The sequence below is a fragment of the Balaenoptera acutorostrata genome, chromosome 9 (genome assembly GCF_949987535.1).
Source record: "Balaenoptera acutorostrata chromosome 9, mBalAcu1.1, whole genome shotgun sequence".
Classification (NCBI taxonomy): domain Eukaryota; kingdom Metazoa; phylum Chordata; class Mammalia; order Artiodactyla; family Balaenopteridae; genus Balaenoptera; species Balaenoptera acutorostrata.
The window spans coordinates 16,309,654-16,332,600 of record NC_080072.1 but is presented as its reverse complement, the minus strand read 5'-3'; the positions used below and the strand labels follow the sequence as shown (position 1 = coordinate 16,332,600).

The window sequence follows — 22,947 nt, the reverse complement described above, 5'->3', positions numbered from 1 at the left end:
TCCTCAGCGTTCCCCCTCCCACCTGGCACCATAAACATGGCCTTGCTTAGCTCCTTACTGTGTCCTACAGCCCTGCTTAGAGCAGTTTTGTGGAGACTATTGAGGATGGGGAGAGGGAGGGGTCATTCATTCATTCATTCATCAAGCAAAGATTGAGCCCCTACTGTATGCCAACGCTGTTCTAGGTGAACAAGTCCTCTCCTACGAGGAAACAATGAACAAGAAACACAAATCAGTACCAGGCCCCCTGGGAAAACGCAGGCGTGGGTCCCCTGCAGGAAGAACATGGGCTTCTGGAGTTCAACTTCCAACTCTGCCTCTCCCCACGCACAGGATGCCCGAGCCACAGTTTCCTTATCTGCAACATGGTGCTAAAAGCCTGCTCCTAGGGCACGGTGGGGCTTACAGGTGCTGGGGACTACGTGCCTGGCGTGTAATGGGGGCCCGCTAAGCAATGCCTGTGTTCCTGGCCTGCTGCCCTCACACCCAGCCCACAAGCCCAGCTGTGGCCTCTGTGCCAGGCAGAACCCTGCTGATTCGGGGACCTTTACCGTGTGCCTTGCCTCCTCCACCCCACTGTCCCTCCTGGAGGTTCGGCCATGAGCCTGTGGCCTGGGGACTGCGCCTTGCGCTACTTGCAAGAGCGCTGGCACAGGGGCATCAGCCAGTCCGAAGAAATGGGCATCTCTGAGTCGGTCTCTGCACACCCCACTACCCCAGGGCCCTTAGACAGGTGTTCAGTGACTGTGCTCCTAGTTTGGAGAAGGGCTGCATCTTCCTTGCCTATTAGTAACAATCCTGGTAACTTCTAATTAAGCATCTACTATATAACAGGCCTCATTACATCGTTAATTGCCTTAGACTTCAATCTCACCTCCTTCCTGTGAGCTGGAAGGAGGCGAGTGCAGGGGCTATGAGCATGGTCTCTGGAGTCAGAATACCTAGACTCCAATCCTGGATCCTCCATTTGTAGCTGTGTGACCTTAGGTGGGTTACCTGACCTCCCTGCGTCTCACTTCCTGGTCTGTGAAAATGTTTCTGAGACAGCACTTAGAACCGTGCCCGGCACGTGGTAGGCTCTTGATACATACTCAGGCCCAGAGAAGGGAACTGAGTATTGGCCCAAGTTTGCTGCTGGCAAATAAGGGAGCCGGATTTGAACCCATGTCCAAAGCCCCCTTCTTTTCATGACTACACGGCATGAAGGGGACCAGTGACTGGCAAGAGGGGCTTGCCCCCAGGGCAGTGTCAGGAGTGCCAGCAGCAGGAGTGTGCTAAGAGTGATGGGTGAGCCCCCTTCCTGTCCCAGAGCAGACAGCCCCTTCTCCTTGGGGAGGGACAGCCCCCTGGAGGGCTGTGAGCCCAACCTGACAAGCAAACTCCTACTTTCTTTGCAGCTTTTTGCCATGATCTTTGCCATGTGCCTCTTCCGGGGCATCCAGTAGAGGGTGTGGCCTGAAGATTGAAGACTCACCCCACCCACCACTGCCCAGCACCCAATGCCCTCCCCTCCCCCTCACCCCTGCCCTCTTGGCCCTGGGGGAGGAGGTGAGGCCATGATGAGTGGCCAGGAAATGGGGCAGAGGAAAATAGCTATTTTTTTAACAAAACAAAATGAAGGCAAAAATATGGACTGATGTAGCCCGTCTGGACTCCGGAATGGGCACCATGGGGTTCTCCGCAGGGGCCCGGGCACCTGAACCCAGGATGCAGTCTGCACTAGAGACCAAAGCAACACCAGGGCCAGGCCCCCTCCTTGGTGCAGCCAGATCGGGCAGCCCGGGACCTGGGCCCTCAACTCACAGCTTCAGGATCTGGTGCCAAGGAAGTAATAAGGATTTAGGCAAGAAGGAGGCAAAAGAAAATTGTGGAGAAAGGTTGGCAAAGCCCAGGGGCCCTGAGGAGACCTGGTCACCATGTCCTTGAGGACTTGGAACCTACTTGGAGTCCCTGGTCCTCCGAGGATGGAGTTGTCCCTGCCTCAGGCTGGGGCCAAGAGTGGGCTGCAGATGCTGGATTCAAGGATGGCCCAGCCGGTAGGGTCCGTGCTTCCCCATCTGTTGGAGCAAATAATCTGGAAAGCCCAGAGAGGAGCAGTTTCTCATCCACAGTCACACAGCACATGCGTGACAGTTCTGGACAAGAACGCCGCCATCCCCAGGCTGCCTGTCACTCCTTCCAAGGCTCTGTTGGTCCCAGCAGACCTACTGCTCACACCCCTCCCTGGCCTCTGCATCCTGGTTTCCCCAGAAGAGAATGGGCAAGCTGGTCAGGAATTGCCTCTTCCCAGCTCCACAGCTAAGAAAATTCTGGACTCTGCCCTCCCTGCTCTCCCTGCCACCTCCCCACACTTTTCTCTAAGTCCCAGGAACACACACATGCACACACACCACAGCCCCTTTTCTACACTGCCCACCTTTCCTCCACCAACTCCACCAACTCCCTGGCCCCCAGGGCTGGAAGGAACCCCCAAGATCATCTGGTTCTCCTCTCCTCACTCAGAACTGCCATTCGGATGTCTTCCAAAAGAACCCTGCCAAGACTTCTCCATCTTCTTCTTGCACACCTCCAAGGACGGGGAGCTTACTACCTCCCAAGACAGGCTTCTCTTTGGACTGCTCTGACTTTAGCATCAGCTCAATACACGGAAGAGGTTTCTGTTTTTCTGTGGTTCTGTCCATGGCATCCCACTTGCTCTCTCTCCTTCCCAAAGCGTTAAGGCCACACATTGTCCCCCCAAGCCCCGTTATTTCCAGGCTAAAGAGGTGCCCCAGGGCACCTCATCATTTCTGCTGTGACACGGTTTTCCTGTCCCTTCGCTGTCCATAGCACATTTCTGAGTGTTTCCTCCAGGATCTGGCAGGGAGAGGTTTCCCCACAGACTCACACCCACACAGCACCCACAAATCAGCCCCTCATATGCAGGTCTCAAATTCTAGACCAGTGTTAGCAACTGTATTGCAAGATGCCTCGACCCTGATCAATCAGAAGCGGCTGCCAGAGGCTGTGCGGAGAATCTGAGGCTTGGTCTGGACTCAATGGGGGAGGACAGTGTAATCTTGATTAGTGATGTCTGCCAAGCAACTCAAGCTTGTTGAGGGATGGGTGTGGAAGGGACAGTGTGGTGCCTGCTCTCCTCTTTTCATTGTCCCCCTTCAGGGTCAGGGAAGAGCCCATTCTATCTCAAAGGCCCTGTGCCCGCTTCCAGCCTCCCCTCCAGCTTTCCAGCCACTGGGAGACAGAGCAGTGGCCTAGAGCCCAGTGTTCCCCTGCTCTGCCACCTACCCCCTTCTGAGATGCAGCCAGAGCTCTGTGCCTGCTGTAAAGATTTGGTTTCACCCTCCCCCCATTTCTCCCCTTCCCCCTTGCGCTCACCCTGCTGTCCTCACCAGTCCTGGCCCATTCTGGGCTGGGTCTTTCCATATTGTCCCTGTATCAGTCTGCCCTGGCAACCCCATAAATGATGTTATGAACTCCCTAGCGACTGGGCAACCCCAGGACCCAGGGGGGCCGTGCAGCTTGTACCCCAGCGCAGGTCTCTAGACCACCCACAAATTGGCTCCAGCTTCCTGGCAGAGGCAAAGGGCTGGCATGAGGTTGACAAAAAAAAAAAAAAAAAAAAAAAAAAATCAGGCTGGCTAGGCAGGGCTTAGGGTCAAATTGGGCAGCTGTGTAACTTCGGTCCAGGGGCGCCCCAGGCGTCAGGGCCCCATCTGGTCCCCACTGCCCAGGAGAATCTGGGGCCTTCAAGGTAAGATGAGCCGGGCATCGGGCACTATCCCCTCTGGGCCCTCGAGAAGAAAGGCTGGTCCTGGAGGAACACCTGGGTGAGGTGGGTTTGAGGGCAGATGTAAGACTCTCATCCCCAAGGGCTCTCCAGAAAGGGGCCAAGGAGCCCTGGTCTGCCCCCACTGACCACATTCTGGGGCTGGAAAGGGGAAGCAGGCGTCTCTGCTGTGCAACATTAACGCAGGCTGGTAGCTATTTGCAAGGCTCCCAGCGGCCATCTGAGGGGGCATGAGAAGGCAAAGGCCAGCGGCAACAGCCCATAATAGGTGCAGATGGCAATTTGGGGCTGCTGGGGGAGGCGGGAGGGTAGGAAGTCTCTTTGCTGAGACTTCCTGACCCCGCTAACAGGCCAGGTGCCAGGGGAGACCTTGCACTTGGTCACATAACCCGCCCAACACCGAAGGCCACCTTCCCTGCTTAGTGGCTGGGCACTGGGGCCCCTCCCCAGCCTCCCTTGTCCCCGCTCTCCTCTCCACGCCTAAGGGGCCCAGACAGGATCCCCCAAACCGGCCGAGGCCCAGCACTCCCATCTCCCTAGAAGCCCCCTCTTCCCCTCCCCGGTGGGTCCTATGTCGAAAGTCTATTTTGAAAACTCTTAAGTGTTCCTTGCGGTAGGTAGCAGAGCTAATTTATCAAGTTTATTTCCTGTGAGCCTCCCTTTTTTATATTCTATATCGAGGAGTTTTTGTAATATAAAGCAGGACGCCCACACTGATGGTTTTGCACTGGTTTTTGTGACTGTTTCTTACAAAAAGAGAAAGGAACGAAGAATAAATAGTGACTGTGAGGAAAGGTGGTCTTGGTTTGGGGGCAGGGTGGGGAAGCTGGGCCGAGGCAGGAGGCTGGCAAGAGTGAACCGGGGAAGGGGCATTCTGGGTTCTCCCCAACCTTTAGGAGGGACAGAGCCAGGACAGCATCGTCCCGGCAGGCCCGCATTTACACCCCGGGGACAAGGTCTTGCCACCCTCCCTCAGCTTGGCTGGCTCTGCCCCCGTGGACGCCCGGCACAAAGCCCGGCTCCAGCGCCCGGACTTCCCCCTGCCCTGCTAGCCTCCCGGGGGAAGTCCATCCGCCCAGCCCAGCGGTCATTAGGATAGACCATCCACCGCTTGGCGGTGTGCTAGCCAGGCCTCCAAAAGCATGGGTCAGCGCAGAGGACATGGCCTTGGCTTGGGGGCGCTGCCCACCAGCCAATACCACTTCCCAAAGGCTGCCGTGGCTCTGGGCCTGCCTGGGGCTCAGCGGTTGGGGGCAGGGTTCTGCGAAGAGGCATGAACTTCAGCCTCGAGGGATGGAGGCCAGGAGAGGACGGCCCCTCCCTAGTGTCCAGCCTCCCTTCCGCTCGGCCGCGGTTACCAGCAGCACAGCCTTGGGCGCCCAACCCGCTGGGCCTCTCTCCTCGGCTGTGTTAACAGCGGTGGTGCCGTGCTCCGCTGGGCACAGGCCGTGTCCCTGCACGTGTGGCTGCAGGGACAGCTGGGCACGGGGGAGGGCAGCGAGGCCCAGCGTGGGCAGGGCCCGGGCCCAGGGCGCAGCAGCCAGAGCTGGGCTGCACCTAAGGACCAACCATCTCGCCCCCTAAACACTCTCTTCCAAGACGGGAAGCGAGTCCGGGGCCAGGGCTGCTTCTCTCCACACCTGTCCCCAGGACACGGGGCCTGCCATTCCTGGGGTGCCGGAGGGAAGGGGGGCGTCGGGTAAAGGACTCAGGGGGGGCACACAGGCTGCTGGGCCTGCAGGGGTCTTCATCTCTGAGGGAGCCAGCTGTCGGCCTCCTCCAGGGCATCTGATGGGGGCTGGGCATGAGAGGAGGCGGCTTGCTGAAATATTTCTATTTTTTGCCCCTGCTGAGCTTGAAGGGCACCCAGTCCTACCCAGCCGGGCCTCAGAGGCACCCCAGGCCAGAGGGCCAGAGGGCAGCACCCTGGGGAGGGGGGAAGAGTGGATGAGGAGGCTGAGCCAGGTGCACATCGGACCCTGGAGGACATGCCAAGTGATGAAGACATGCTTCTCTCTCTTCCTCATCCACAAAGCCCGTCACTTACAGGTGGCCTCCATCTGGGGTTACCCGGGTGCCCATCTGTCAGGGCCAGCCTGTGGCTGAGGCCCTTGGCAGCGTCTGGACCCAGGCCAGTTGGGAGAGGGGGCACCTAGGGGCCTTCAGGAGCTGGGGTGGAGGCAGGGCAGCCAAGAGCAAGGCCCGAGGAGAGGCCGTGGCGGCCGGGGCTGAGGACAGGGCCCTGCTACCTGCAGCCCACCTCACAGAAGGCGGAAAGGGAGGTACCAGGGGTCAAAGACGGACCCCTGCCTGCCAGCCCGCAGCTGCGCTGTGTGTTTAGGGGGCAGAGGGTCCCCTGCATGTGGGGAGCACCTGCATGGAAGGGAAGGGGCCCAGGGTCAAATTCTAAGGTTTTCCAGGCATGGGCAGAAGCCAAGTTCAGCTGCTTGGGCATTAGACTGGCTGGGGGCCTAGGGGGAGGACAAGGAGGCAGTCCACAGCCTCTCAAGAAAGAAGGGTCTTGTGACAGAGGGGCAGGAGCCTGGCCTTGGCCGGATGCCTGTGACTCAGGCTCTTCCTTGAGCATCTGTCCAGGGGATCCAGAGGCCGAGAGACCCGTGAACGGGAGGCGTCACCGTGTGGGGGGAAGGATGGGGTTCAGAGGCTCCATCCCTCCCCGAACCTGAGGGCCCAGGAGGTCACAGCGCTCGGGGAGTGCCCAGGAGGAGAGGAAGGCGGCCACTCCTGCCTGCCTGGGGCAGGGTCCTTCCTGCCTTCCGGAACCAAAGGGAAGCCGAGGTCCCCAGGCCTCCCTGCCCCAGAGGGGCCCCCTGGCCCGGCGGGCGGCTACACTTTCTTGGGTTTTCGGCCGACTTGGTAATAGAAGTAAACGCTGATGGCGACAAAAAGGAGGCGGCTGGCCAGGAGCAGCAGGATCCCGAGGGACACGAGGCCCGTCTCGGCTAGCGTGGCAGTGACCACTGTGGGAGAGAGGCCAGGAGGGGACACAGGTCAGAGGTGGGGCTATCCCTTACCCCCAGCACGGGATGCCGTGGGCCCCAGGGTGGCTGCCTGACAGGCCCCCGCCCTGAGCTGGGGCACCTATCAGCTGCCCGCCCCATAGATGTGTCTTCCGTGATGCGCGCCACGCGGCAGGTACGGGGGGCGATCATGTGGGCAGAACTGGGTGTGTGCCATCACACCTGCGCTGGGTCCACAAGTGAGCAGTGGATTGTGGGTGCACGGGTGTGTAGGCAGGAGGATACAGGCACATAGCAGCTGCGTGAGCACAGGTGTGCAGGTGTACAGGGCAACCCAGCCACACGCGTCCCTCCCCCTCGCACAGGTGTTCATCACTTCCCAGAAACCAAGTGGCGAGAGTTGGGAGGCCAGGGGCCAAGCTGCCCGCACCCTGTACCCCATCAGCTTCCCCATCACTGCCCGCCTCAGGACTCACCCAAGAACTGGACCGAGAAGTAGCAAGCTTCGGTGAGCAGAGTCCATCGGATGATGACCTTCTCAGCCGTGTAGAGAGCGTTCCACATGATCAGGGAGATGCCTGGGGTGGGGGACAGAGAGGGGAGTGGGGGGCGGAGCAGCCTGACCCACCCGCCCCCCTGGGGGACGGGCAGGGGGCCTGGTCCTCCTCCCTCTGACAAAGTAGCCAGGATCCCGGACATGCCCTGCCCCCACTCCCAGTGCTCAAATTAAAACTCATCCGTCATCCAACCTGACCCATAACCCCGTAACACTAGCTCTCCCATTGCGTGGCTGAAGAGCCTGAAGCCATCCCAGTCCCCAACCCACAACCCCACCCCAGAGCTACTGGCGCTGGCCCTTGAATGTCGAGTAGAAGTGCAGTTGGCACAAGGCTGGGGAAACTGGGTTGCAAAGTCGCGGAGGCCTTCTGAAACGGGGGACTGGGCCTCAGGAGGTGCGGTGGAGTCCGGGGACCACCGTGGGATGTGGGGGAGGGAGGTTTGGCAGGCAGGCTGGATCCACCCCACAGATGACCCTGAATATCAGAGACCAGGAGGAGCTGGGACTTCAGTCTGCGGGTAATAGGGAGCCATAGAATGTTTTGGAGAAGAGGAGGGACACCACCAGTGCTGGGTTTTAAATGCTGTCATTTAGCTTCCTAACAGGCACTGCTGCGTGTGACTCAGGTTGGAGAGGAGACAGAAGTGGTTCAAGTGGGCGGTCCAAGGGTGAAGGTTTTACAGACACTGTGTTGATTTTGCCTCCTCCTCTAGGCTGTGAGGCCCTGGAGGGCAGAGCCTGGGCTTCTTTCATTTCTCTATCCCAATGCCCAGGTGGTGCACTACACACAGCAGGCACTCAATAAGTGCTTTGTCCCAGATGATGCCAAAGACAGAGTCCCAATCCACTGGGGACATTCTACCAGTGGCCACAAGATGGCAGCACACACCCAGCAGAGACAGACTTGTTGGCTGAAACGTGGGTTCTGAGAAGGGGAGCCCCAGCACAAAGAAGGCTCCCCATGTTCCCTCAGCCCCTACTGGTCCCTCAGCTGCCTATCACCTCCCCAGAGTCTGCCCCAGCAATACTCACTGAGGAGGGCGCCGCCATAGAGGCGGATGGGGGTCTTGCTGGTCACCTGCGCTCCATCAAAGACTGCATCATAGAGCTGGTCAGGAAAGGTGAGGGCCTGCGGACCGCAGGTGGGAGGTTCAGGGTGAGGGGCTCACTGTGGAAACTTCCCCTGGACATCTCCTTCCTCTCCCCAGTAGCAGCCCAGGGTCAGGACACTGATTGCCCCCGACCCCTCCATACCAGGACAGAAGATCTGAGGTTCCAGGGACAAGGAGTTGGGACCAAGCACCATGGGAGTTAGGATGCTCCAGGGCAGGGCACAGGTGGGGATAAGTGTCAGGAGAACAGGTCATGGAGGCAGCCAGAGAGTCTGGACAGATGGGGCTTCAATATGATGGCCGTGCAGAGAAAGGCAGCAGGGGTCCCAGGGCAGGGGAGGGGGAGAGGTCCCAGGGGTGGGGCAGGGACTCACCATGATGGCAATGCCGGAGAAGAGCACAGCAGAAACAAACTGCCAGACCCTGGGGAGGCGTGGAGAGGAAGGTCAGAGCCAGACCCCTTGCTGCCACCCCAGGCCCCATAGGACCCTTCCCTCTCCAGCCAAGATACCCAGGGATGGCTGGTCTGGGGGAGGGAATTTGAAGGGATGGAACCAAAGACAAGACTACACAGGGGCAAGGCTGATGAGCCCCACCCCCTAGCCCTGCCCCCCACCAAACTCGTAATGCTCACCTGAGCCCCAAAGGCTCCCGAACAGCAAACTTCATCTCATTGCCCAAGACCTGGCTGATCTGTGGACACAGAGGGGTCAGAGGCAACCAGGCTGAACGCAGCTCTGCCTGCCCAGTCTACTCACCCCCTTCCAGAGGCCCCTGGATGCCCAGGTGGCTCTGCTTAGCCAAAGGGTCACCCAGGCCAGGAGGGTCACACTGAGGCACACCCTCTCTTCCTCCTCTTGACACCGGGGCTTATGGGAAGCTGAAAATACAGTGGCTGAGGATGAAAGCTCAGAGGTCTGCCAGACGTGGGCTTGAAGGCTGGCTCTGCCACTTATTGGTGTGGCCCTGGGGAAGTCAACCTCTCTGAGCCTCAGTTTCCTCATCTATAAAATGGGTTAATAACTGACCCTATATCTCCCAAGGTAAATAATGCTTATAAAGTAGCCGGTGCCATAGCAAGCAAATAATAAGCACTCAACTAATCCTAACGATCCATTTTCGTTATTGCTACTATTCCTCTGACATATCCATTAGATTTCTAGAAAATATGAGCTAAATCTGGGGGCTCCCTGTAGCTATAATGGGTCTCAGCGATTCTTCTCCCCAAACAGTGGGCCAGATCTGCCTCCCCAAATTGGTGCTCAGAGGCAGACCCCCATGTGGCTGGTTCAAGGCCCCTCCTCCGAGCTCTACCCACCTTGGAGCGGTGGACCTCCCCATCGTCATCCTCCCCGCCCACGCCGAGGATCTTGCGGGTCTTCAGGCGGCTCACAAGGTCCGTCTGGCTGTGCTTCTTCATGAGAGGTGGGGGCTGCTTGGCTGCCATCTTGTCCTGGAGCCCGGCCTCTGTAGGAGGGCTGCAGGCAGACACCAGCCTCAGCCACGGGTCCTGTCCAGCTTCCAGAACTCAGAGGGCAGTCAGACCCCAGCCCAGGGCCTGGGGACGCCTCCCCATCAACCTGGGGCAGCAGGTGGACACTGAAGGAGGAATCTGAGGGCTCAGGTTCAGTACTGGGCTCCCCAACCACCCGACTGTGTGATTAAAAAGGGTCAAGTCACTGCCCTCTCCTGGCCTCAGCTTCCTCATCTGTAAAATGCATTAGGGCAGATGGTCCTAAGGCCTTCCAGCTCCGCCAGCCCGTCTGGCCTAAGTGGATGTGGTACACCCCAGACGACCAGGCCGGAGCGAGCATTACAGACAGCCCTGGAGGAGGTATAGGCCCAGGACAAGGCATTCAGGCCTGGATAGAGACTGTATCCAAAGGTTCCTGGGGGCAGGGGGTAAACTGGGGTCTGGGTCAGCCCTGCCAGAAGAGGGAAGGGTCTACCCAAGCCTGGGTAGGGCTCCTGAGTTCTGGAGTCCAGGCCGCCATTGAACTTTTGCCCAGACAATTCCTCTGCCCAGCAAGCCCTCCCACCCACCCTCCCAGACAACCTCCCTCTAACCTGCCAGCACTGAAAAGAAGGGGAGGGGGTGACCCCAGGACCCAGCTGAGCCAGAGGAGAGATGGCCAGGAGAGTTGGCAGGGCTCTGTGGCAGCAGTCCGGGCCTTGCCCCTCCCTGCTCTCCCCTCACCCCCGCTAGGTCTGCCCACGATCCTTGATGGCCCCCAACCTCCGGCCTCCCCCCAGCTCCACCTCAGACCAGCTCTTGAGCACCTACTGTGTGCCGGGCAGTGGAGACGCTGATGTGAGTTGAGTGGCCGTCCTCACCTTCAGTCAGAACAAAATCTATGTGGAGGAGACAACAGTGTAAACCACAGTGAGGTAAAGGCTTCCAGAAGCCGGCCCTGAGGGGGCTCCTGTGATCACAGCCGCCCTGCAAGATGGGTACTATTTACACCCATTCTACAGATGAGAAAACCAAGTTCAATGAGGTTCGATAGAAGACCGGGTTGAAAAATGGTAGTACCCCCCACCTTATCACGTGCCGCACCAGTGCTGGGTGCCTCCCATATCCCTGCACCTCTTTCTCACCCACAGCTACTCTCCAGCAAGGCAGGAAGACCACCCCCGATAACAGACAAGGCTCAGAAGTTGCCTGTCCCTCAACCAGGGACCTGAGGTGGGCTTGCTGGACCCCCCCAACCAGGCATCAGACTCAGGTCTTTGTGTGGCCCCCGGCAAGTCTCACCCTCTCAGCCCCAGCCAGAGGCAGGGCACAGAAATGTCCCCAGGTCACCTCCAGTTTTCCAGCCTCTAAGACACTAAGACCCAGTGTCTTAGAACAAAATAGAGCACCCAGCAAATAAACATCAGAACAAAGAATCAAATGGTGAGGTGTTTGGAAAACATGGCTTTACACTGGATGAACTGGGCAGGAAGCATACCAGCTCGAGTTTGGAAACAATGGCCAAGGTCATTACTGGAGGTCTTTAGTGAGTAATGTCCAGGCCCCACTGCCCTCCTAAGCCCCCTGGCCTAGTTCCTCACCTGTAAAACAGGGGCAGCTATGCTTTCCTCTCCCACGTATATACATCCCGGGGAATGGGAGGCGGCGGCTGGTGGTGACCAGGAAGGCAGCTCAATGAATGCCTGATGCTGGTCAGTGGGGGCAGCCGCCCGGGGCAGCAAGGGTTTAACCAGGCTCCTCAGGGGGGTCCGGGCACTGTCACAACACCTCAGCCGCTTGCTACCACCTTCTGGTGAATCCAGGTAGAAGCTATGATCAGCCTGGCGTCCCTCCCACTTGCCAGGTGGACCCGCGGGAGGGTGCCCCCCCGGAACCAGCAAGCCATTGGCCCCTCACCCATCCCTCCATGAAGGAAGCACCAGGCAAGCTGGTCGCCACCCTTCCTCTTCCGGCCTCCCCTCTGGCCTTTTATTTTTTAATTTGCATACAGTGAAATGAACCTTCTTTGGGGTCTGTAGTTATATGAATCTTAGCACATGTATAGTTCCAGGTAACCACCGCCTCCAAATCAGGACCCAGGGCAGCTGCATCACCAGTCAGACCCTCCCCTCACCCCTAACCCCAGGCAACTGCCGATCTGTTGTCTGTCACTATAGTTTTGTTTCTGTTTTTTCAAGTGTGTTCCATAAATGGAATCATGTAGTATATAACCGTGGAGACTGGCTTCTTTCATTCAGCATCATGCCTTTGAGGCTCATCCAGACTGCTGTGTATATGGACGGTCCCTGAGTGGGAATCAATGTACCAGTACCTGGCGTCAACGTACCAGTTCGTTTACCCTGTCACTCACTGAAGGACATCTGAGTTGTTTCAGAGTTTGACAATTATGAATAGAGCTGCTATAAACATTCATGTGCAGGTTTTGGTGTGACCATGAGTTTTCATTTCTCGAAGGTAAATACCTGGGTGTGGAATTATATTGAGTTATATGGTAAATCTACGTTTAATTCTAGAAGAAAGTGCCAGACTGCTTTCCAGAGCAGTGAACCATTTCCGTTTCCCCACAATGCATGAGTGTTTCCATTCCTCCCCATCCTCGCCAGCACCAGGTATGCTCAGACTTGACTTTAGCCCTTCATATAGGTCTCCATAGTGTTTTAACCCTTCTCACCCAGGTCGGCCAGGCTGCCTGACTCAGTCCTGCTGTGCCCCTTACTGCCTATGTTTAGTGAACAAGTCACACTGCTCTGAGCCTCGGTTTTCCCCATCTGTGAAATGGAGCTGTAATTCCCAGCTCCTAGAGATCCAGGGGCAAAAGGAGAAGCTTGGTCAAGAGCACGCAGCACAGCACCTACACATTTAAATGAAAGGACTGCATTTAGTGAGGATGTGCTGTGAGCCGTGTAGGGGGTGGTGGGACTGGGTCCCTGCCCTTAAGTAGCTTACAGCCTGAGCGGGGACAGGGATGCTGATCTGTTAGGCACGAATCAGAGCAAGTTGCCTCTCTGAGCCCCAGTCTTCTCATCTGTGAAATAGAAACAACAATCCTTACATCTTCCCTAGGCCTGGTCAAAGCAGAAACAAAATAATGGACAGAAAGTATTTTATAAAGTGCCAGCTAACTGCTAAAGCCAGAAGAGCTTAGCTGCAGAAGCCATACACTCTGAGTTCAAATCCCAGGGCTACCACTTCTTAGCTATGTGCCTGTGGGCAAGTCACTTACACTCTCTGTGCCTCAGTCACCCCATCCATAGTTCGGGAAGCAAAGGGTCTTCCCTCATAGGGATGCTGTGAGAATACAAGATGTGACCTCCGTGAAGAGCGTAGGGTAGTGCCTGGCCCGTACCAAGTGCTTGGTTGACATGGGCACTTAGACACAGACACCCCCTCCTCCCCACGTCCCCCATGTGGCAGGGGCTCCGGGGTGGAGGCCAGGGAGGATCAGGAGAGGGGCCTAACTAGCATTTCCTAACGTCTCCACCCTTTGGGCAAAGCCCGCAGACCTCAATCCCATGGCGTAAGGCTGACCATCGGGCCACAGCACACCAGGCCTGGGCTATGTCAGCGACCCCCGCTCAGAGGGTCGGCTGCCTTCCTCTGCCCGATGGTCCCTCCCCACCAACACAGGCACAGACCTCCCCTCGACACCACAGGCCCAGGGCTGGTACAGAAGGAGGGCTACAGGGTCCTGGGCTCCATTTGACATCTGGTATCACTCAGGCACAGCCATCAGGTGCCTGGGCTGGTGGGACCCACTGCGGCCGTCCCCAGAGCCCAGAGCCCAGCAGCAAGCTCACCACCAACAAAGGGCCCTACAGCCTCCCAGGGAAAGTGAGATCTTAAACATTATCTCCAGACAGCAGGGTCCCCAGCACCTGGCCCTACAGAGTTAAGTCCTCTGAGACCTGCGTCCTATTGCTCCTTCACCCGCAGGACTGGACCCCACCTGGAGAGGGCAGGCGGGCAGCTGCCACACTCACACACACACACACACACACGTGTGCGCACAGCAGCCCCTAAGCACCCCACCGCCGAGACACACCACACACCCCTTCTGATCTGCCCATGAACTTTCCTCCCTTTCAAGGTCACTCCAGGTAGGGCTGGCCCCATTTTAACCTAAGAGAGGACAGAGGACAGCTCCCCCACTCCCTCCTTGTACCCCAGCTGAACACTGGCTTTGGGACAGCCAAACCTCGGTTCAAATCCTGGTTCTGTAGGACACCGCAGCTCTCCCAGCCTCAGTTTCTGCCCCTGTGCAATGGGGCTGATGAGAAGGCCCACTCTGCAGAAGGGCTGGAGGAGAGAGATAACAGGCGATACCTTGTGGCAAAGTGCCCTGCCCGGGGCCAGGCAGGGCCCCGCTCCTTCTCCTTCCCTCTCCTCACTCAGCCGTGCACAGTGGAAAAAGCCTGCCTGTCACAGCCGTCATGCTTCCTTTCCCAGGCCCCACTGCCTCCTAAAGGGCCCCCCGGGTGCCAGGCTGGTGCCAGGCTGCCCAAGGCTAGGGGAAGGGCTGGGAGGAGGGCTGCCCTTGCTGCTAGATGCTCACTTGGGAGGCCCTGCCAGGCAAGGAGAAGGGAAAATGCGGCTTGCAGCCCCCAGACCCAGTGTTCACGATCCTCTGCATTCTGCCCCTGGCCAGCCTCTCTGACCTCAATTCCCAATAAACTGGGAAATCACTGTCCTTTGAACAGTTGTTCTCCCTTCTGAACCACTGCCTTCCACTCCCTCCATCCCGATGCCCCCTGTTCCTCAGGGTCTTTGCACGCCCCCTCCTCCAGGGAGCCTTCTCAGGGCACAGTGCCCCTCCCCTCTCTGGACCCTCAGTGGCGGCCAGGGCCACTTCCGGCCCATCCTCCTCATCATTTCAGGGCCAGCTGGCCTCCCCGAGACCCAGTGATCTGAAGGCAGGGCTGGTATTGTGCCCATCTGAGAACCTCCCCACTGGCCCCGCTGGGACACAGAGGCACTTTGGCAGCAGAGGCGAATGAGGGACGGTCAGGCCAAGGCAAGCCGGTCTCCCTAACTCTACCCACAACACTCAGGATCACACTCAGTTAGACCTGGCAGGGCCCAAGGGGAGGCTCTGCCCCACACACACGCTGGACAGGCCAGATAGCTGAGGCCCAGAGCGGGAGAGCTCTGCCCCAGGCCACACGTGAGCTGGTGACACAGGAGAGCAGGGAAGGAGCTTTGTGGTCAGGCAGAGCTGGGTTCCAATCCGGTACCTCCTCTGGCCAGGTGACCGTGCGCAAGCAGGTCAGGGGGTGCTGAAGACTCCAGGAGAGTAGGTGGGGTTTTCCCTGGCATCTGGGGTGCCCAGGAGATGACTGGAGGTTGGGTGAGAACGTTGGGTGAGACCCCACTACCACCTCAGAGGGCTGCAGCCATCTCTAGGTGAGCGCCACGGGGCAGGGGTTACTGATGGTTTTGTTCACCTGGCCGGGACAGCTCCAGGCATGGGAGGAGCTCAACAAAAATTTGGGACAAAGTAAAGTTGGGGGAAGGGTTTCGAGGCCCCCTGCTGGCCAAGATCTGACCCCGTGTAGCCCCTTCCTCCTTCCTCATCTGAGGCCAGAAAAGAACATCCCCAAAGAGCTCCTAGCGGCGGCAAGACAGAAGGGGCCATGATGGCAGAGGCCAAGCAGAGCCTCGAGACTGGACCAGGAAGCGAAGGGCTCATGGGGGGACAGGAGGAGCGTTACAAGTGTCAGGGGAGGGGCGGGGGTGGGCATATACTTAATGATGAGGCACACTTGGACTCAAACCCCCAACTCTTTCTCTTAATTGTTCTGTGACCTCAGGAAAGTTACTTAACCTCTCTGACCCTCCATTTCCTCATTTGTGAAACCACACGACAACTTCTTAGCTCACAGGGTTGTGTGATCAGACAGACTGAGAAAAGGCAGTGGAGGGGCCTGGTCCCTGGTATGCACTCCCCGAAGGACAGCAATTAACAATACTAAAGGGGTGGCTGTCCAGGCGCTGCCCTGACAGCAGAGCCCATGGGGCTGAGACATCTTTCCCAAGCCAGTCCTGGAGGACCTCTCCCAACCCTCCTGTAGCCTTCCCAGGAAGCCTGGTTTCCATAGAAACAGATGGACTGCAGAGCTGTCCCCATCATGGAGAATGTGCCACCATGAGGGCTGGCTTAGGAGGGGCTGGGGGAGAGGAAGGGGCCTAGGGCCCAGAGCACCCACCAGCCGCCGAGCCTCCGGTGATTCAGGGGGGAGTCATTGCTGTTGAGTGTCAGAGCCAAGAACCGCTTCCTTTGCAAACAAGACCCTCTGCTGGAGGGTCAGCATACCTGTCCCTCCCCATCTGGTAAGGAGAAATGCCCACAAAACTTCCTCCCAAGGAAAGGAGGCAGGGGACAAGTACTTCTAGACCAGGAATTCCGTGTAACCCCCATAGCCCTATGAGAACAGCTGTACTATGACTCCCATTTTACAGATGAGGAAACTAAGGCCCAAGTGACTTACGTATGTGTCTCTTGGGGGTAAGTGGCAGAGCTGAAATTCAAACTAACTTAACTGTGCCTAACTGGATATTCAGAGAGGAGCTGGTGTGTGTGCACGCGTGTGCATGAGTGCACGTGTACATGTGCGTGTGGTGGGGGTGTGGTGTGGTGAACATGACATCCAAAAAGAACTAAGCTCTAAGCCATCTTCCCCATCGCATCTCCCCGTGAAAGTCCCTGGCAGGTTGCCAGCATCTGAACCTCTCCCTGGGGTCCAGCCTCCCTTGGATTAAGGCCCTGTGACTCCAGCAGGACCTGGGAAGGGCTACAAGGAGACCCATTGTTCAGTTATCACGTTGGTGCAAAATAGCTGGAAATGGGGTCTGGGACGGGCAGCAGAGGAGTGCGGGCAGTGAGAGACGGAGCCTCCCGGCCCTGGGCAGAGGGAAGGGGAGGCAGGGAGAGCCCCAGCAAGGGGACCATGGGGGCTGGAGGGTCCAGAGCCTGCATCATCCTTCCTGTGGTCCCTTCCTGGGGCAGCCCATCAGCCCCTTGGGCGAGATGGGGTCTAAAGAACCCCCAGCCCAGAACCCTCCACCGGGGCCCTCAGGCAGAGTGAATCTCAAATCTTAAGGATCCAAACCTCTCGGCTCTGCATCATTAGTCCTGTGTCTTTGGGCAGATTAACTTCCTGGAGCCTCCATTCCTTCACTGTAAATGGGGTGACAATGCCTGACTTACTAGGTTGTCAGCGGGGTTGGACTAAACTAGGAAGTCACACAGCTGCATCACCAACATTATCACAGTGGCCTCTGGGGTGCAGGTTTTGCCGGGTGGGCGTTTCCTCAGGGTACACGGGCTAAGGGAAGAAGCTGAGGCGAGGCTGCCACGTGGCAGGGCTTCCTTGCAGTGTGTCCCTCGAGAGCAGAGTGCAATTATTCTAAAGGCCAGCCTGCCTTAGGCGGCCTTGTCTCTCAAGTAGCCGGTGAGCCAGTGGAAGGTGGGGCTGCATCATCCATCTCTCTCTGTACCAGCATCACCACCGGGCTCAGGACTCTGTGTCAAGGGCAAGGATGACAGAGTAGAACTGGCGGGGGAGAAGAAAGAACACGATGCGAACCTGTTGGGGTACAAACCAGTCCCCATGACAAAGCTCTGTAGTCAAGAAAGGGATTCCACACCCCATTTCCAAGAACTCCAGGAACACAGGAGCTGGCAATGGAGGGTTTGACTGAAGCTGGAAGGCTGAGCCCTGAGTCACTGGGCTGGGAGACAGGACAGCTGAGGTCACCAACAGATTCTGCCATCACAGGTAAGCCAGGGCCGGGCTCTGGGACTCAGCTTCCTCGCCTGAAAAATGGAAGTGTGGTCTCCAGGGCCCCTCCTGGCTGTGATATTCCTGATCTGGCTTCCAAACCTTGTCACTCACCAGCCGCACTCCAGCAAAGACCCCAGCACAAGCTGCCCCGCCCCCAAGTCCTACCACCTCTCTCACTGGCTCTGGAAACACACATTTTGCTATTTCTCTACCAGTTCTCTTTCTTTCGAAGCTGCCTAATTTCCAGAAGGACAGAGGAAAGCCCACATTTTCATCACAAATATCTCCAAGCCCTCAGGGACAGAAAAAATAAACATTCCCTGCTGTGTTGGAGAGGATGAGAGGGCAGGGCAGGACAAGGGGCAAGAAGGAGGGGACATCCCTGGGGGCCTCACCCTCTGAAACTGCTGTGTGGGCAAGGGGGTGTCCAGGCCTCGGATGGCCATCCACTGCCACACAGAAGTCACTGAGAGGGGCTTCTCTGTCCCTACTGTCACTCACAAAGGGCAGAACACATGGAGAATTCCTGTCCTTTCCAACCCAGGAGTGGGCCAGCCTCCCCCTCAGCGCAGTGACCACATCAGGGCCCTCAAAGGCAGCTGGTGCTTCCAGATCCCATGGGGCCATGGTTATTGGGACAGCCTGGCTTCCAGATCCCATGGGGCCAGAGCTCTTGTGAAAAGGCAGTGGCCATATCCCTCTCCCCTCCCACTCCTTCCACCTCCCCCACGCCTGTATTTGCCCAGAAACTTGGAGAGGAGGAGAGAAGGGCGGGAAGGGAGTTTCTGTGAAGAGATGCCCCACAATTTTGAGCCAACTTTTTCATAAGCAAGTAGTTATTTGCCCTTTGGGTGGGTTGGGGGAGGCAAGCAGAAGGATCCCTGTACTTTTCCCAGTACCCTGATGGGCCAGAACCACAGTCCAGAACTAACCATCTCCCCCAGGGTTTGGGGGGCTCTGGCATGACCCAAAAGGCCTGTGCTGATATCCTGGCTCCACCACTTATTAGCTGCATGGCCTTGGGCCAGTGATACTATCTCTCTGGGCCTCAGTTTCCTCATCTGTTAAATGGGTGTAATAATGACACCCACCTCCCACAGATGAGAAGATGCACAAAAAACTCCTAAAACAGTTCCTGTTTATAGTGAACGCTCAAAAATAATGTTGCTCTTATTTTCAGACAAGGAAATTCAACTTCTTTGCCTCAGTTTCCCCCTTGACCATACCAACTTCAGAACAGGTCCCCCTGTAGAAGCCACATGTGGCTACAGAGTGGGGTGCTTACAAGGGACTGGCCACAGGAAGGAAATGGGAAGAGAGAGAACTAGGGTCACTCTGGCTCAGGAGGAAGATGCTGCCCTGAGTGTACTGACAACAGGTGGGCAAGGGGAACCTGGGAAGGGGGCTGGCAACAGGCTGCAGAATATGGAGCCCCTTGGGGTACTAAGCCTGGGTGGCTCCCCTCCATATCCCCAGCACTTGGCCAGGCCTGGCCTGGGGAGGGGCACAACCATTGTTGTGAATAAATGGTTGAGATGCAGGGTGAAGGGAAAATTATTACGGGCTAGGAGTGAGAACATTAGGCACCCCACCCTGCAGTTGCCACTCCTAGGCAGCTTGCCCTGGGGTTACTTATGATATCTCTGAGCATCACCTCCCTCATCTGTGAAATGGGGAGGCTTATCCCCTCTCAGCCAGCCTTGTCTCCTATCTCTTCCCCATCCGCTCACTCTACCCTAGCTACACTGGCTCCTTACAGTTCCTCAAATACAGCGGGCACATTCCAGCCTCAGGGCCTTTGCACAGGCTGTTCTCTGACAGATCTTTAGTCCCTGAAGCTATCCCCACAGCTCACTCCCTCAAAACTTTAGCTCGTAAGTCACCTCCTCAGGGAGACCTCCCTGACCACCCTATTTAAAATGGCGACCTCACCCCTGGCCTCAACACCCCCCAACACTCAACTTTTCCCCCTCACCTCCCAATATACTATATAATTTGCTTATTTACTTTATTAGTTATTTGCCCCTCCCCCACTGTAAGTGTCAGCTCCAGAAGGGCAAGAATCTTTTAATTTTGTTCACAGCTGTCTCTCAGGGCCTAGAACTGTATCTGGCACTTTGTTCATTAAATCATTTTTGGCCTAGCCCTCACAAACATTTTGTTCAATAAATGAAAGAAAGTAAAGAACAGTTCAGCGCTGTGTGAATATCACAGGTCACTGTCAATTCCACTGTTCCTCCCATCCCCAACCCCTGAACTGGCAGGCCCTTCCTCCAGCAGACACAGAGGGGGGCTACCATAAGATCTTGGGGGAGGGGAGGCAGTTGAGTGTGGGGTTGGAGAATTTGGGGTGCGGGTGGCAGGCCTGAGCTGTGGATCCAGGAGGTACTGACAGCCAAACATGGGTGGAGGGCTTTGGGCCTCAGCCCTCCACTCCAAATTTAGGACAGATTAAGCTGACAGCAGGTGGGCAGAAAAGGAGAAGTCAGGTCGGCTAGTTCCCAAGACAATGGGGCCGGGAGGGCACCTTGTGGAGCAGGGGGCCCCTTTTACAGATGGGATAACAGAGGCCTGGAGAATACGTAGTCTTATTTACTAACAACCCAACAAGACAAATCTTTGCTCCCCCTGGGCTAAGTGTGAGGCCCGGCTAAAAAATGGACTCGGCCTCCCCCTGGCTCTCCAACAACCCTCTCACCTCCCTCCCCACCCCTCCCCCATCCCCCATCCCTGTGTCCCTGTCCCTCCCCACCCCCACCCCTCCCCCCATCCCCCATCCCTGTGTCCCTGGCACTGCGGGCTGGAGGAAGAGAGGGCATCAGCTCCCTCTCCACAGGCCACCAAGACTGGAGGTCCAAGAGGCCTCTCAGTTGGGGTGGGCATCCCTGCAGCCCCGGTGCCTTCTCCCCGCAGGGCAGCCCCACCGGGAAAAGTTTGTCTGAAGGAAATCAACCAGGAAGTGCGGGGCGGTGGGGCGGCGAGGCGGCCTTGGCCGTCGACGCTGGGCTCTTGGCTACAGAGACGCCCCGGGGTTCTCGGCCTCCACCCTCCACCCGGCTCCCGCCCCCGCCCCCTTCGCTCCCGCGTAGAAATCCGCTCCCCCCGGGGCCGCGAGGAGGCGGCGGGAGCCCGGGACGGGGTAGGGGCGGGGGAGGGCGGAGCGAGAGGACGCCGAGCTAGGTCCCAACCGTGATAGGGGCGTCGGGGGTGGGCGAGGCGTCCTGGCGGTTCCCCTACGGACCCCCGGAGTGGGTACGAGTATACCGCCCAAGGCAGGCAGGCAGTCCCAGGCTATTCAGCGCCAGGACAATGGCACCACGCTGCCCCCGTCCGCTGAGCGCGCGGCTTGGGAGAGAGTGGGGAGCGTCGGTCTCCACCTGTCCATCCCCTAACCTCCTCCCAACAACTGGGGCTTAGGCTCGGCTGCCGCTTCTGCTCCCCCCACCCCTGGAGAATGGGGTCTCCCGGTCTTGCTCCTCCCCCCTCCAATGTGTCCTTTATCTCCCAGCTCCAGATACCCACCCACTTTCATAGAGGGCTGAGGGCTCCAGGCGGGAGCTCCTGGCTGTCCGGACGCCTGCGGTGCTCTGGCCCAGCACTCCCGCCCCCATGGTCCCCCGAACCAGAAGGTCGGGCCAGACTTATGGGCAGCGGGAACCCCGCCACCTCCAACCTCGACCCAGCAGGGGGCGAGGAAGGAGACTCGCAAGTTTGTGCCGCACACACCCCGGACCCGGGAACAATGGAGGGAGGACGGGCACAGGGATGGAGGGGGGAGGGGACAGAGAACCGAGCGCGGGGACCGAGTCAGACCCCAGGGAGGGAGAAAATGCTTTCCGCTCGGTTTCTCCCTCGCTCCGAAGCGGAGAGCGCGAGCCCAAGAGGCGGAGGCGGAGGGCGGAATAAACCGTCCTAGAGGGAGGAGACGGCGGAGGGAGGAAGCCGGGGGAGAGAGGGAAACCGAGTCAGAGGAAAGGGAGCAAGCGGAGAGCGCGAAGGAGAGGACCTGAAGGGGCTGCGGGACGGCGCCCGGGAGAACCGCGGAGGGGGGAATCCCTGGAGTCCCGGCAGAAGCCTCCGGCGCCAAGAGGTGCTGGGGCGCCCGATTCGCGCGCACGGGGTCCTCTCTGTCCTCGGCGGTCCCTGCGGCCGCAGGAGCCCCAATGGGCTGCGCTGCGCAGGCACCGGCCAGCTGGCGGCGGGAAGGGAAAGTGCGAGGCTCCGAAGCGGCGGCGGGGAGCAGAACTTACGTTCCTAGCGCCTGCTGGCGCCGGCGCTGCGCGGAGCTGGCGTGCCAGGGGGACTCTCGGGCCCTCGGGCGACTCACATCGCGCCGCCCGCGCCGGGCAGGGCAGGGCCGGCTGGACTGCGCGCGGGGCCCAGCGCGGCGGGGCTTTGCCCGAGTCTGGCGGCCCGAGCTGGTCCCTCCTCTCAGTTTCGTGCACAAGCCAATGGCGCGCCGTCCCCTCCCACGCGCCGCGCTGCCTAGCCCCCGAGGGTGGCCGCCGGGGCGGGCGGGAGAGAAGGGCTGGGGCGACTGGGCCCACGGGCTCCCCAGCCGAGGCTTTCCCGGAGATCGCCTGCGGGGGGCGCGCTCACGCCCCGGGGGAAGGCGGTTGGGAATCCGAACAGAGGGCTCGCGCCGCCCAGGGAGACTTCCGTGGCAAATTCTCAAGACTGCGCCCCTTTCGTGAGACTATCAACACCCTCATAGGTTGGCAAGCCACCTTGTCTTAAATATCCCTGGGGTATCGCCTGGGGCCTAGGCCAGTGTCTAAAACGGAAAGGAATGCTTTGGCTGGTAGATACCCAAGTGTGTAATAACACAGTTACACAACAATGGTCCCCGTCTGCTGAGCGCCCGCTCCGTGCCAGGCACCATGTGCTGAAGGAATTACAAGTATTAACTCGTGATTCTCACAACTACCTATGAGGCCGGGATGATTGATCCCATTTTACAGACGGTGGTTGTTAATGTTTGCTTTCATTTAGTCTTCTGGCTTCCAGCCTAGGCTCACCCTTTCTAGTCCCCCCTTGCTTGGTGTGACTTTGTCAAGTAACATGACACCATCAACCCCCCCACCACCACACACACACGCACACACACGCACACCTTCATCCTCCAGCCTAAAATCCAGCCTCAGCTATGTTGCTATAAATTGCACTGTCAAGGGACAAAGATCTTAGCTGGGGCTCATTGGCACGTGGGGGAGGGAGGAGGCACAGTGGCGAGACCTTTTGTGTCCGCACATC

General features: G+C 58.2%; 2 protein-coding genes across 6 annotated transcripts in view; one reads left to right on the top strand and one right to left on the bottom strand.

The window, feature by feature from the left end:
- Nucleotides 1-4,518, top strand: part of TSPAN18 (tetraspanin 18) — a 184,414-nt gene extending 179,896 nt beyond the window's left edge. For all 3 annotated transcript variants that reach the window (XM_007181112.3, XM_028166239.2, XM_057552798.1), the window contains one exon: nucleotides 1,398-4,518. In XM_007181112.3, coding sequence (XP_007181174.1) covers nucleotides 1,398-1,445 — 48 coding nt within the window. In that variant the 3' untranslated portion in view covers nucleotides 1,446-4,518. The remainder of the gene's footprint in view (nucleotides 1-1,397) is intronic.
- On the bottom strand, nucleotides 4,505-22,013 carry TP53I11 (tumor protein p53 inducible protein 11). 3 transcript variants are annotated; one of them, XM_007181113.2, is made up of 8 exons: nucleotides 21,945-22,013; nucleotides 10,724-10,791; nucleotides 9,758-9,917; nucleotides 9,074-9,132; nucleotides 8,814-8,862; nucleotides 8,360-8,456; nucleotides 7,245-7,346; nucleotides 4,505-6,768 (listed from the first exon to the last, which is right to left on the bottom strand). In XM_007181113.2, the coding sequence occupies exons 3-8, from the start codon at nucleotides 9,884-9,886 to the stop codon at nucleotides 6,635-6,637; spliced, it is 570 nt and encodes a 189-aa protein (XP_007181175.1). In that variant the 5' UTR covers nucleotides 9,887-9,917; nucleotides 10,724-10,791; nucleotides 21,945-22,013; the 3' UTR covers nucleotides 4,505-6,634. The 3 variants fall into 3 exon arrangements, with proteins under 3 accessions (XP_007181175.1, XP_007181177.1, XP_007181178.1); XM_007181115.3 differs by lacking the exon at nucleotides 21,945-22,013 and adding an exon at nucleotides 21,701-21,891; XM_007181116.3 differs by lacking the exon at nucleotides 21,945-22,013 and adding an exon at nucleotides 21,217-21,301.
- Nucleotides 22,014-22,947: the final 934 nt, after the last annotated feature.